This window comes from Fukomys damarensis, unplaced genomic scaffold (genome assembly GCF_012274545.1).
Source record: "Fukomys damarensis isolate Sample0158 unplaced genomic scaffold, DMR_v1.0_HiC HiC_scaffold_16, whole genome shotgun sequence".
NCBI lineage: Eukaryota > Metazoa > Chordata > Mammalia > Rodentia > Bathyergidae > Fukomys > Fukomys damarensis.
In genome coordinates this window covers 44,821,480-44,836,708 of record NW_022900928.1, presented here as the reverse complement: position 1 = coordinate 44,836,708, position 15,229 = coordinate 44,821,480, and the positions used below count along the sequence as shown (strand labels likewise).

Sequence of the window (15,229 nt, the reverse complement as noted above, 5' to 3'; positions counted from 1 at the left end):
AAAAAAAAAAAAAAAAAAAAAGAAATAACAGAAATCAATAAAATCAAAAAGAGAAATATAACAGAGGTAACTCAAAGACTTAAAGCTGGTTCTTTAAACAAATCAATAACATTGATAAATCTTAGCCAGTTCCTGTTAAATGCTCCCAATGATCCAAATTTCCTGGTATTCATAATCTTTGTAACCCCCTCCTACTTTATAATAGGGTTGGTCTGCGTGACCAATAACATATGATGAAATAACAGCATTCCACCTGCAAAATAAGACCATTAAGACCATGGCTTCTGTCTTAGTCCCTCTCTTACTTTTTCTCTTAGATCAGTCACTCTGGGCAAAGTCAGCCCATGCCATGCTCATATGACCAAGTACTGAAGCTTTCAGTCAACAGACTCCTGAAAATATATAGCTTGAAAATATGTACTCTACCTCCAGTGAAAAGATGCTGAATCATATCCACCTAAGCTATTTCCAGATTTTGAACCAGAGAAACTGTGAGATAATCAGTGTTCATTGCTTCATGTTACTAAGTTTTAGTGTAAAACTAAACAAAAAAGAAAGACATTACAAATATCAGGAAGGAAAGACAGAACATAACAAAAATACTACAGACATTAAAATGATAATAATGAAATATTGTACAAATACTCTGTGTCCATAAATTCTACAACTTATATTGTATGAGCAAAATTCTTTTTAAAAAAAATTTAAATTGAATTTATTGGTACACTCTAGGTAGACAATACAGATACATTCACTACTGGGATCTTGTACCTTTACATGCCAGGTCTTGGTTCTCATTTTTTCCCCTTGTCCCCACTCTCGTTGCACCCCCTCCTCCCTTCCCCACCTACAACCACTTTAATTACATTTTTACATTTTCTCATATTTTTTCATTTTCCTTTATTCCCCTTTCCCTATCCTTCTCACTGTCCCTACACCTCTGGTCCTTTTCTTCCTATTTCACATTGCTATTTATCCCATTAGGATCTTGAGTACTATTTTAGTTTTTCACACCAGAGAAACCATTCAGTATGTACACATGTGTGACTTATTTATTTCACTTAGGAGTATATCCTAAAATGTACCCATTTACCTATGAATGAATCTACTTTCTCATTCTTTATGGCTGAGTAGTATTCCATTTTATAGAAAAACCACATCTTCTTTATCCAGTTTCCAACTGATGGGCAGATGGGCTGTTTCCAAGTTTTAGCTATTACAAACTGGGCCGCCATAAGCATTGGTGCGCATATATCACGATGGTATGATTCTTTTAATTATTTTGGAAAGATACCCAGCAGAGGGATGGCTAGGTCAAATGGAACCTCTAATCCTAGTTCTTTGAGGTATCTCCATAATGATTTCCACAGTGGTTGCACCAGTCTGCACTTCCACCAACAGTGGAGAAAGGTTCCTTCTCCCCACAACCCTACCAAAATTTGTTATTGTGTGATTTCGTGATAGCAGCCATTCTTTGTGGGGTGAGGTGAAATCTCAGTGTTGTTTTCATCTGCATCTCTCGAATGACCAGTGATGTGGAACATTTTCTCATATATTTACTTGCTGCTTTTACTTCTTTGTCTGAGAAATACCTGTTTATTTCAGATGCCCATTTTTGAATTGGGTCTTTATATTTGGGGGTGCTGGTTGTTTTGAGTTCTTTATATATTTTAGATAATAGTCCTTTGTCTGAGGAGCAGCTGGTAAAAAGTTTTTTCCCACATTGTAGGTTGTCTCTTAGTTCTGTTGATGGTTTCTTTTGCAGTGCAGAAGCTTTTGAATAAGATGAGATCCCAGTTGTTTATTCTTTCTGCTAGTTCCTGTGCTACTGAGGATTTGTTCATAAAGTCTTTTCCTATGCCAATATCTTCCAGAGTTCTGCCTAACTTATCTTGCAGCAAGTTTAGTGTTTTTGTTTTAATATTTAGATCTTTAATCCACTTGGATTTTAATTTAGTGCATGCTGAAAGATAAGGGTCCAGTTTTAATCTTTGGCAGGTTGAGACCCAGTTTTTCTAACACCATTTATTAAAGAGGCTATCTTTCCTCCAGTGGGGACTGTCAGCTCCTTTGTTAAAGATGAGGTAGCTGAGTGCATCTCCATTTGTTTTTGTGTCTTCCAGTCTGTTCCACTGATCCTCAGGTCTGTTTCTTTGCCAGTACCATGCTGTTTTTACCACAGTGGATTTGTAGTATAGTTTCAAACTGGGAATTGTTATACCCGGTGCCATGTGTCTGTTGCCTAGGATGGCTTTTGCTATTCAAGGTCTCTTATGTTCCAAATGAATTTTTGGATTCTTCTTTCTAGTTCTGTGAAGTACAGTGCTGGGATTTCAATTGATATTGCATTGAATCTGTATAGCAGTTTTGGTAGTATGGCCATTTTCACTATGTTGATTCTTCCTACCCAGGAGCAGGGGACATATTTCCCTATTCTTATATTCTTCTTGACCTCTTTTTTCTGAGTGCTGTAGTTTTCAGTGTAGAGGTCTTTTGCTTCTTTTGTTAGATTGATTCCCAGATACTTCACTCTTTTGGGTGCTATTGTGAAAGGAATTGTTTCCCTAATTTCTTTCTCAGTGAGTCTGTTATTTGTGTACAAGAAGGCTATTGATTTTTGGATGTTGACCTTGTATCCTGCTACTCTGCTAAAGGTGTCAATTAAGTCAAGAAGTCTTTTGGTGGATTTTTTTGGGTCTTCAATGTAGAATATCATATCATCAGCAAATCATGACAGTTTAACTTCTTCCTTTCCTATCTTTATTGCTTTAATTTCCTGCTCTTGTCTAATTGCTATGGCTAATGTTTCCAGAACTATATCGAGGAGGAGTTATGATAGTGGGCATCCTTGTCTTGTTCTTGATTTTAACGTGAAGATTTTCAGTTTTTGGCCATTTAATATGATGTTGGTCATTGGTTTTTCATAGATAGCCTTTATTAAGTTTAGACATAGACCATCTATTCCAATTGTTTGCAGAGTTTTTATCATGAATGGGTGTTGAATTTTGTCAAATGCTTTTTATGCATCTATCGAGAGGATCATGTGGTTTTTGTCCTTGACTTTGTTAATATATTGTATTACATTTATTAATTTACATATGTTGAACCATCCTTGCATCCCTGGAATAAATCTGACTTGGTCAGGATGTATGATCTTCTTGATGATTCTCTATTTGCTAGTATCTTATTGAGGATTTTTGCATCCATATTCATTAAGGAGATTGGCCTGTAGTTCTCTTTTTTAGTTACATCTTTCCCTGGTTTGGGAATCAAAATGATATTTGCTTTCAGGAATGAATTTATAAGTATTGCTTCCCTTTCAATTTCACTGAAAAGTCTGAAGAGTAATGGCAGTAGATCTTTTCTAAATGTCTTGTAAAATTCAGCAGTGAATCCATCAGGACCTGGGCTTTTCTTTGTTGGTAAGTTTTTAATTACATTTTCAATTTCACTGATTGTAATAGGGGTGTTTAAAATGTTTTCATCTTCGTTCAACTTTGGTAATTCATAAGTATCTAGAAATCTGTCCATTTCTTCTGTGTTTTCCATTTTATTAGAGTACAGGTTCTCATAGTATGTATTAATGATCCTCTGGATTTCTTTTGGATCTGTTGTGACTTTACCTTTTTCATTCCTGATTGCATGAATCTGAGCCTTTTCTTTCCTTTTTTTGATAAGGTTAGCTAAGGGTTTATCAATTTTATTTATTCTTTCAAAAAACCAACTCTTTGATTCATTTATTTTTGTATCGTTTTCTTAGTTTGCATTGCATTGATTTCTGCTCTAATCTTTATAATTTCCTCTCTTGTTTGAGCTTTGGGTTTTTCTTGCTCTTGTTTTTCTAGGAGTCTAAGAGTCATCATTAGGTTGTTTATTTGAGCTTTGAGCAAAATTCTTAAAAAACACAGATTGCCACAGATCTCCCAAGAAGGAATAGGTAACCTGAATAGGACTATATCTAACAATAGAATTGAAACTGTATTATGATCTTCCAACAGGCCCAGATGGTTTAATTGGCTAATTTAAAAAATATTTAAAAAAGACATAATACCCATTCTAAATACACTTTTATAAATCCTTTTATAAAGATGATAGTAACTTGATATCAAAAGTAAACAAATACATTAAAAGAAAAGAAAATCTATATTCTTCATGAACACAGGTGCCAAAATCCTCAACAAAATACTATCAAATCAGATCCAGCAATACATAGAAAGGATAATACATTGTGACCAAGCAAGGTTTATGCACAAAATGAAAAGGTGGTTTAGTGTTTGAAAATGCATTAATGCAGTTTACCAATGGACTAAAGAAAAGTAGCAATAAAGGAGAAAAAAAATTACACAATCATCTCAAAGACAGATAAGAACTATTTGATGTAATTTAACATGTGTTCCTGACAAAAACTCTCATAAAGGAAACTCCTTAGCCTGGTATCTATAACAAGATATATTTAAAAAGCCACAATTAACTTTATATTCAATAGTGAATGACTGAATATTTTCCCCCTAAGATTAAGAATATGGCAAGAATGCTCACTTTCCCTACTTATACTCAAAGTTATACTAGAGTTCCACTTCATTGCAATAAGACCAAAAAAAAAAACATGCAAGCAGATGAAAAATAAATAAAATAGTTTCTGTTCACAAACATAATTGTTATGCAGGGAATCTGTACTTGTACATGATATATCTTCTTTTTTTCCCCATGCCACTATTCTGTCTTCAGTTCCTCTTCCTCTGCTTATTTACAGAAGATTTGTTTCCACTTTTCCTTCTTTTTTTCATTTTTATTTCATATCCTTAGAGATTCTGATTCAGCGGGTCTGAGTTGGGGCCTGGCAATCTGTTCTATAAACAGTTCTCTGCCTAATTCTGCTGTATAGCCAGCACCACACCCATATAGTCCAGCTGGATGCCAGAAAGTAGAAGGTCACACATGGTCCAGCCCAGCTCTCTAGGGCAAAAGTCAAGATATAGTTGGAGAACCCAAGTCAGGGTTCAAAGTATATCTTTTATTGGGTAAGGCTATTCTGCTAACTAATCACAAATAAACTACTGGGGGAGGATAAGGAGGATCAGAAAAAGGGACAAATACCATGAATGCTTTCAAATATAATATTAACCTAAAGGGGTCAGAATTATGACCATATAATGACAAGAAAATACTCAACTGAGGTTCAGAGACAATAATATACACAAACATATAAAGAATCATCTACAGAAGAAGGATATAATCACATTATTTTGTCCCATTCTCTAATGCTCTGGAAAGCATTACTGCCAAGTAACTCTCTTATTTTCCATTGGAAAAGCATTGAATCTGTTAGTTCAAAAAGCCTTTCCCAAAGCATTTTCCTTATACTTACTTTGAAAAGGAAGCTCTCAGCATGATAATGGATGGTATGTATGTCCACCTCACTTCCGATTCCTAACAAATACCAGTTTGTCATTGTATCTTCACTCATTATGAGGCCCTGGAGATTTCCAAAAATCTTTCCATTAATGGCTAAAGAGTGAAAAGAAAATGGCCTTTGGTCAGTGAGAAGTCAATACTTAATTTGGGTTTAGATCTTTAGGAAATCAGTATTCTTATCTACAGTCTCACTCACACTCACCCATGTCTCTGCCATTCTAGATCTACAATTCAGATAACCAAAAATCTTCATACCAAGAGAGTGAAAAGAAAATGCCTGTTTGTTTTTCAGTTTTATCTTGGGTGACAGTGTTTGTTTGTTTACTTAGCACATCTACTTCGTGAAACAGGTTACAAGCTCATTGGTAAAAAGCCAATTATACCACTGTACAGATGAGTGGACTAGGCCACACCTCCCAAATTAAATTTACCTAAATAAATACTGAATGAATTAGAAGCTATTTCTTTAACATTTTGCTTTCTGAGAACTAGTTTAAGCCCGGCTGAATCTCTAAAAGGAAGGCTTCACATGAACAAGCTGGGTTTATAGGGACGGAGAGATGGAGGGAGGAGAATGGGAGGGGTGACAGAAGGAAAAAGGATGAAGATGTGTTATTGTGCATGTGTCAACTCCTCTTGAACGCAATCATTAGGTACTGCAAACATGTACTAATAAAATTTTTTAAAAAATTTAAAGCTGGTTTTACACAATGGTGACTTTTACTTCTCTACTTCCTATTAGCCTTTTCGTCTGTGAATCATGGTACCACCAAATAAACTGCATTTATTAAAGATAGCAGTAGTGGAAAAAGTAGTTGAATTGGGAATCAGGCCACAATAATCTAATCTGTATTAACAACTGGCTTTGCGACCTCGGGCAGGGCCCATTACACAAGTTAGATCTTGGCAAGTGAATATGGGTGTGTCAACTTGAACGTATACTCTTATCAAAACAAACAAAATTACCTTAAATTACATAGAATTAAGTACTAATAAATGTTTTGCTATAAAAAAAATACTCAAGGAAAATATTAAACAAATAACAGACACATTGGAACAAAAATTCTATGATGATATTTCAGGTCCCAGAGAGTTAAACTAAATCCTTACATTTGATCAAATAGGAGTTATGCTGATTAACATTAAATATACCAATAATGGATTATTTATTTATTTATTTATTTATTTATTTATATTTATTTGTACCAGGGATCGAACTCAGGACCTTGCACTTGTGAGGCAGGTGGCGGAACCACTGAACTAAATTCCTGGTCTGATTATTTTTTTAAAAATTACTTTTCAGCCTAAAAATCTCATCATTCAGAGACAGGTGCCACTCAATGCCTTTGCTGCCAGTCAAGCAGTGGTTAGGCTGGTATGCTCTGATTAAAAAGTTTTAAAGGACTTTGTTCAGTCCAGGTGCCCCTGGGGAGGGGGAAAGCCTCAGAGAAGGAGGCTGAGGACCTTCTACGGTGACAGAAATTTCTATGAGCCTATCTCAATAACGGTCCTCTCTTTAACTCCCTGATATACCATGCATTTTGTTGCTCTCTTCAAAATCATCAGTGTGCTTAAAATCTCTTGGATCTTTATTGAGATATTTCTTAATATTGTCATCCAGATACCAGGATTCATTCTCATCAAATACCAAAAACAAGAGAGCAAATTCATAATCAATATCGCTTCTTCTTCCCTTCTCATTCAATATTCCTTCTCGGCATGTGATCAGAGGACCCATCAAACCACTATACGTATCCTGGAAGAAAAATTAACCAAATTAGATGAATGAATAATAATTTAATAATATTCCATTCTATCTGCCATGATTTTAGTATAGGATCTAGAAATTGGTTCCTTTCTCTCTTTGGCTCACCCCACCCTCAATTTATTCTGTCCAAAACCATCAGGTTAATCTTATCACTTCCATTTCTAGGAGCCTTTGGTAATTTTTCTGTCATCTACAGTATGTAGAACAAAATCCTTGACAGGTTTATAACTCCCCTGTTCATTCCCTCAATAAACCTTCTGGCTTAGGCTCCTGCATTACTTTCCTTTTGGACCTTACAAGAGAGCCAAATGGGATTCTCAACACTCCCCTCACACACCTTCCAGCGTCCTATTTTCAGCTTTGCCCGTAATGCTCCTTCTTTCTAGATTCTCTCACAAACTCTATTAGTACCTTTGACAGCCCACCATTCCTATAGAATTCATGACATTCAGAGTCATGATAGTTATAAATGTGGATATGTATTATTATTTTCCCACATAGTTATATTTTATCAAGAGAAGAATATTTACGTCTGTTAAAGTATTTAGAAGCATCATTTGTGTACCACAAGTAACTCAGTAAATATTTGTTGGGATGTATAAATGAATAAACATGTTTCCCACTATTCTAACTTGTAAAATTTCAAAATATTTTAAATATTTATCTTCTGAACTCTTGTAGTGTCCAGAACAAGTAAAGAACATTAATTCAAGCTATCTAATATGTAAAAGAAAGGTTAAAATCTCTCAATTTTTAAAATAATGGGCAATGCTTTACATTTTATATTAAATATGATTTAATTTGGACTTTGTTTTATGATATAGAAAAACAGTAGTTGTTTTACATACATATACCTGACTCAAAGTCAGTATTGGGTCTTTGCCTTTTGTTTCTCAGCCTATTAATCATTCAAATAGTTTTATAATTTCAGTTACTATGCTTAGAATGTGCTTTGATTTTCTCAGCTCTGGTAATGACTTTGAAATTAACAGATTTCATACATCCAAAATCATAAACAAATTACATTGTAAGATCTTTTTTGTTATCTATCTATTCTCTTTTGTTTCAAATTACCTTGCAAGGTCTAAATTTGGTAATTAAAATATTGGGGTTTTGTTTTTACATTTCAGACAAAATCAATGGTTAGCAAACTTTTTTGTATAAAGCAACCAATGGTCAATATTTTTACTTTTACTTTTAATTTATGAGTCATAGCCATACTGTCTTTGTCACAGTCACAGATAATGTTAATAAATGAACATGGCTGAATTCTGCCAGAAGGCCATAGTTTGAGATCCCCACTCTAAATCATATCTCCTTCACATATACCCACAAGAGTTGTAATGACTTGACAGCCAGTCTGCAGCTGTATCACATAAAGCATCTTGGTTGTCCTCCCCTTACCTTTACGAAGTTTACCGTTGAATAATAAACCCATGGAATGCAATTGGGATCAGAGGGCCCGGGACCTGATCTTTTAGGGACATTCCATCTGTAAGTCTTTATTTCTCCTGAAATGAATGAGAAGAAACTAATAATTACTTCTGTTGCAAATGATTTACTTGAAGAAATACAAACAGATCTTTATGTATATTCATTAATGGTTTACTGTTCAAGATAATAATGCATTCATTAGAAATGTTCTTTTTGTTTTTTGTTTTTGTTTTTCTGAGACAAGGTCTCCCTGTGTATTTCAGGCTGGCCTTGAACTCACAATGTGTTCTGGGCTGGCCTTGAATTCATGGTGATTCTTCTGCCTCCACCTCCTAAGTGCTGGGATTACAGGTGTGTGCCACTATGCCTGGCTAGAAATGTTCTTATTCAACTGATGTCTGACTTCTACAATTTCAGAATGAAATGACAAATATACCAATCTATCTCTCTGCGTTTCACTAAGAAAGATGCTTCTTTGTCATGTTCTAGTTCATTGCCCTCCCCACCTCCATGACCTAAACCTCAAAAACTCTTGGAAGGCCAGGAAACAGAAAGTTGCTGTGTCTGCCTGTCCTTACCATGGGACACAGCAGCCTGTCAGGGGGTCATCCAGCTTGCTCACAGCCCTACCAGAGCCTCCATGAATGCCTGATGGGCACCTTTCTTCTTTCCTCTGTAGTTGCTCTTCAATCATTAAAAATTAGTAACTTTAATGGCTTAATAGTGAGAATTTTGAAGCTTTCCTACTAAGGTCAGGAAAGGAACAAGGTGAAGCTTTTCTTTCATGAATGCTTCTCAACATCTTGCTGCAAGTTCTACTTAATGCAATAGACAAGACAAGAAAAGAAAAGATATACATAATTGGGAAAGATAAAATTTAACTTTGCAGGTGAAATGACATGATCATCTATGTAGGAAATTTAAAAGAAATCTTCCTATAATTAATAAAAATTATAGTAAGATGATAGAATATAAGGTTAATATACTAAAATCAATCACTTTCCTTTATTACAATAATGAAATAGCAGAATTTGAAGTTAAAAATGCCATGCTGCTTATAGTAGTATTTCCCAAAATAAAACATATAGATAAAAATCTAAAAGAGTGCAAGATGTATATGAGTAAAACTCCAAAATTGATGAAAGAAGTAGAGATGTTCTGAGTTCATGGATGGAAGATTCAATATTGCCAAGACATCTGTTCTTCTCAATTTGATCCATGAATTCAAGACAACTCAAACAAAATTCAAGTTAGCCTTGTCTAAAAAAAAAAAAAAAGCTAGTGTTTATTAATATATCACTAATTTAGGACCTGTCCAAGTTCTTTACCCCTCTGTGTTTTGGTATTTGTTAAATAGACATAACAATACATATTTTATTAATTATAGGATACAAGCTTTTCATATCTTAGCATATCTGAGATTGATACGCTTTCAATCTGCAGCATGTTAAGTTTTAATTGGTAGCATGTTTTTCTTTTTCAGTTAACAGATGATATAATGATGGACACTGTAATCAATGGTATTTGATGAAATTTGGTAGTGTCTGTCTTACTGGGTTGTATGGATAAGTGAGTCTTTTGTTTTTTTTTTGTTTCAAATATAAAGCACAGCATCTAGCACAAAGTTATATTTTGTATGTGTCAGCCATTGTTATTGCTTATGTCTAGATGCCTTCCCAAAGCCTCATGTGGTCATAGGTAGAGCTTTTTAGAAACAGCTGGATCTAGAGTATGTGATGCTGTGATTGAGTGTATGACACTGGAATCAAGGGTGTGTAATCACTAAATTAGTCCACTGATTGGTTTGGTATAGTTCTGTGTGTGGATAATGGGAAAGTCCACCTTGGGCGTGACTGTACCCATCCTGAGGATGTGTAGTCTGGATAGACTATCAGAGTCAAAAAGAGGGCTGTTGTCATCATTTGCTGCTTGCTGCTTTTGATGCCTTCTGCCTTCCATGAACTGTTTTTTCCTCTGTGATGCCCCTCTTCAATGCTACCTTGCCTTGGAGCCAATCAATCATGGACTGAAACCTCTACACACTGAAATAAACCTCTCCTCCTTTAACTTTGGGTGTTGAGTTTTTTGTCTCAGCAATAAGAAAAATAACTAAGATAGCCATTATTATTTCTTACTACCCTTTGAGGTCTCTAATGGAGCCCTAGAAATTTCTTCCATACTTGTTCATTATACCAGGAGTAACCAGGTAATGGCTGAAACACATTGACATTAAGATGAGTTCTCTAAGACCCCTCAGATCAGGAAAGGGTTGAGTCTGGTGTCCTCATCGGGATGGAGCAGACCTTACCTGGCTTTGTGATGGGCACTTGGAGTCCCTTCCCACTGTCCATATCTTCTATACCCTGGGCCCAGATGGAGTAGGGCCGGCTGGCTTTGTTCTTAAATATGATCAGGATGGAGTCACCCACCTCCGCATGAATCATTGGGCCTAAAAATAAAGCAAAGGACTGTGTGCATTATCATTGTTATTTCCGAAACTGATATAATTTAAATGTAGTAGTATTTAACATTATAAAATAAATGCTAGCTTTCTCACTAATGCACTGCCTTTAGAGGGCAATATTGTGTAGTATTAAATACTGTGTAGTGTTTAGCAATGGGACCAAACCAGGTTCAAATTCTGCCTCCTTCTCCTTCCTATAAGAGGCACCTTTGGTGAATCATGTAATCTCTATCTCAATTTCCTTATCTTTAAAACAGGTTTAATAAAACCTTTCACATGGGGTTATAGTAAGGATTAAATAAAACAATATATGCAAAAAGCTCATTTCAGTACATCAAAGCATAATAGGTATTCAATAAATGTTTACCTTTTTACTACTACTGAGACATCACCTCTAAGAAAGCCATATCTACATGATGTGGTGACTTCAGTTATAATCCTCCTGTGTAAACTTTGGAAGTCTAAAATTGCTTATTATCTCTGTTAAATGGATATTATAATGATGTAATGTATATTAAAGAGATTTGAAAGATAAGAATGAAATAAACAAATTGATGTATGGACTTATGATCCACACAGTGACTTCACAAATGCACATCTAATGCTGTTTTTCACTATGTAGAAACACTGGGGAGACAGGCACTCTCTATCCCCTCATTTGTGTACCTTTTTTTTTTGGAAGCAATCAATCTGCATGCCCAAGAAGATGAGCCCACACCCCACTGGAAAGAGTCCATGCCAGCGTGACTGTCCAATGGCCTCAGCAAAGCCAGGGGCCTCTCATCCATGTTGATTGGAAAGCGCACCCCCCCACCATACAGTGTCTTATAAGGACAGTGTGTGTTTGTGTGTGAGTGTGTGGGTGTGCATGCACATGCTTGGGGCTGACTAAAATCCTGTGTCATACCCAAGAGTGCTAAGTGCTCCTCTCGAGGTGGTCGAGCTTTGATCTCCACAAATTCTCCATTGGTATATTCCCTGTAAACCACCTTCTTGTACTGAGAGCCAATCCAGTTTTCAGTGTGGTTCATAAATATATCTCCATGCCTACAAATCAAGAGCATCAGAAATTAAGATTGTTAGAAGTAAGAAAAAACTCAAGTGTTTCTGAGTAATTTGGGGCTACTCCAGAGTACTGCTCCCAAAATCTGGCTGTAATCAGAATCACCCCAGGAGGCTGGCCTCTTGCACCACTTCCTGGAAGTGGGGCCAGGAATCAGCACTTTAAAGCTCCTTAAGTTCTGAATTGGGCAGCCCAGCACCAGCTAAAGGCCCATCTTCTGCAACAACTGCCCTCAACCACTGCTATGTGCTGAGTGAGTCCAACCTCACGGACTCTTAAGGGAATCCCTTGAGGGTGAGCTTCTTTTTTTGGTGCTAACCTCACACACATGGCACATGCATGCACACATGCTCTACCATCCTGAATTCCTCTAAGTTTCATATATGTCATTCTATACTTTGTTATGCTTTTCTCTTTGAAAGATCTCAAGAAAGCCTGCAGGTTGTACTTTGTGGTTATATTCACATATAAACATAGATACAGTCATTCTTGCTATTCATGGTTTTATGTTCTAGAAAATCACCATGAAGACTGAATTATAAGCTTGCTTTATGTGTGATCCTGTTTAAAGGTATTTTATTTAGTATATGTAAGCGACTCACTAACTCACAGCCAAAAGCACTATGACTCCTGCCTCAGTGAAGTGTCTCTAACACATATTTTTCCCCCTAAGGCATATCTCAGATTTCTTGTGCTTAGATCTACTGGACAATGCTTCAGCACTACTCTTTCATTGGCCATTTTAAACAATGAAATCACCAGAATAAAGCACACAAATGCAAAAACCATGGCATTAAATAGAGCCCTCTCCTAATAACTTGTTTAGGGCAGGAGAGCTGAAACAAGAAAACAGAAATGCCTTGCTTAACCTTATCTGTGAGTGTATGCAACAGGCAACTTACATTTTCCATAGCTCTATGCATCTCTTCAAATGACCACGAAAGTGCTATAAGAATTGACTTTGTGGTTACAAATAAGTTATATATATTAGCCCTCTGCTTTAAAATCTTATGTTCAAGATGAGTGAGGCAAATTTGCAAATGTGAAATTCACAAAGAATGAAGATCAACTGTATTTGTACATCTACCATCAAGGTGAATCATCACAAAAAAAAAATAGATTAAGTCTAAAAACAAAAAACAAAACAAAACAAAAAAACTAGGCATGGTGGAACACACCTATAATCCTAGCTACTCAAGAGGCCGAGGCTGGAGTGTGAGGCCAGTTTAGCAAAATAATAAGTTCTGGTAAGAAATGAAAGGAAAAGAAAGGAAAGGGAAAGGGAAAGGGAAAGGGAAAGGAAAGGAAAGCTATCAATTTTATCTCCAAAATATGATCAGTCTCATGTCTTTCCATTTTCCCCCATTAATTGCCTGCATTTGAATCTCAGCTGTTTGTACCACTTACCTGTGTTGGCTGGAATTCTTCCTCAGCACCCTCCCAGCCACTTATATAAGTTCTTTCTTTCCTCTATACTGCAAGAAGAGTGATCCTAACCTATAAATTTGACCAGGTCGCTCCTTATGGAAAAACTTTTTATGACTTTCTTCTGAGAAACGCTGCAGTTTGGCTCTCAAGATTCTTCATAATCTACCATTGCCAATTCCCCAGCCTCATTTCCCATTAATGGACCCCCTCCCCATACTCTGGATATTCTAAACATTCTCTCTTGAACATGATGCACATTCCCTCCCCTCCAGGCCTTTATACATGCCTATCATTTTGCCAAGAAATGTTTCCCATCTCTTCAACTGGCTTGCTCTTCACATCCCAGCTCAAAGATCACTTCTTTCTCTGACTATCTACCCTCTCCTCACCTTTCCCAACATGGTATATATGCTTCTGTCTTGAGCTCCTGCTGCACTTTGCAGTTCCTTTTCCTTAGCTATTATCTCACTCCATGTATTCCTTGGACATCTTCCTCATGCACCACAAATTCAAGATGGAGAGCAACCCCTCATCTATTCCCCTCCATTTTGTTTCATCAGCACTTTGCACAGTGCCTAGAACACAATAAGTATTAAAAAATGCGTATGTACCTTCTGCTCTGCACAATATGTTTTACAAAGGAAGATAACTTTTCTTCTACTTTCATTTTCCATGAGTCCTCATAATGCTTGTGGAGATGAACAGAACAGACCATGGAGCCAGGCTCTGGCTTCCTTCTGTACAAGACTGGGTGATGACAACGCACCTACCTCACAGAATTGCTATGAGGAACTGTATGAGTTTATGTCGGTAAAGCACAATGTCAGGTACATATTAAGCACTATGTAAGCACTTTATCATCATTTCAAGAGGAGGTTACATAGGGTTCTGGGCAAAAGCTGATTGAATGGATCAAATATATCACATATGGTTTGTAAAAACTTTAGCAAAATGCATGGTGCATATGTGTGCTCGATAGATGATAATTATTATGATGAGTCCCAGAATGATTAAAAAATCACACATTTCGATTGACAGCTCAGGAATACTAGGATTATAACTTTATTTTTCTAAAACAACTTAATTTCTGTTTTTAATTAAATTTCTTTCTTCAAATTCACTTCCACTACAACACTAGCCCCTTGGAATTGTGCTGGTGGCACTATTTGTAGTTCTTCTAGGATCTTGAGGCCTTCTGAGCATGCTCTTAGGTAACCCCAAAGAAAGACTTCTAAGTCCCAATGTCTGGAACAGGGGTTGTGCTGACCAGAGCAATGCATGTCTCAGAGTTAACTTCTACTAAGAGGTGGCATGGAAAACAGGCGTAACTCCATCATGGCTTTGAAGAAAAAAAAAAACAAACCCAGACATAGAAATTGGGGTCTTGAGGAGCATTTGTCCCTGGGCTCCTATTACAGAGATGCTGCAGAGGTGTCACTGGGAAAACGTGTCATTTCAGTTCTGCACTGTTTATCTATAGCATGTGGTGTACTTTGAAACATGTTTTTATCTCACTTTGTTCTTATTTATTGATAGGCAATACTGTGGTAAGGAAAGGAGGCAATTATCGCATTTTGCTTCTCCTCTGCACTACTTGGGAGAGAGTATCATAACTGAAGGTAGACTTTCTTGCCAGTCCAGAGGAATGGGGGCTTCA

General features: G+C 36.4%; 1 protein-coding gene across 1 annotated transcript in view; it reads right to left on the bottom strand.

Annotated features, from left to right (window-relative positions):
* Positions 1-15,229, bottom strand: part of Hephl1 (hephaestin like 1) — a 71,370-nt gene that overhangs the window by 6,802 nt on the left and 49,339 nt on the right. Inside the window, exons 13-17 of the mRNA XM_010633778.1 lie at positions 11,989-12,128; positions 10,926-11,066; positions 8,588-8,694; positions 6,949-7,171; positions 5,369-5,508 (exon numbers count right to left, since the gene is read on the bottom strand). Of these exons, the coding sequence (XP_010632080.1) occupies positions 5,369-5,508; positions 6,949-7,171; positions 8,588-8,694; positions 10,926-11,066; positions 11,989-12,128 (751 nt within the window). The remainder of the gene's footprint in view (positions 1-5,368; positions 5,509-6,948; positions 7,172-8,587; positions 8,695-10,925; positions 11,067-11,988; positions 12,129-15,229) is intronic.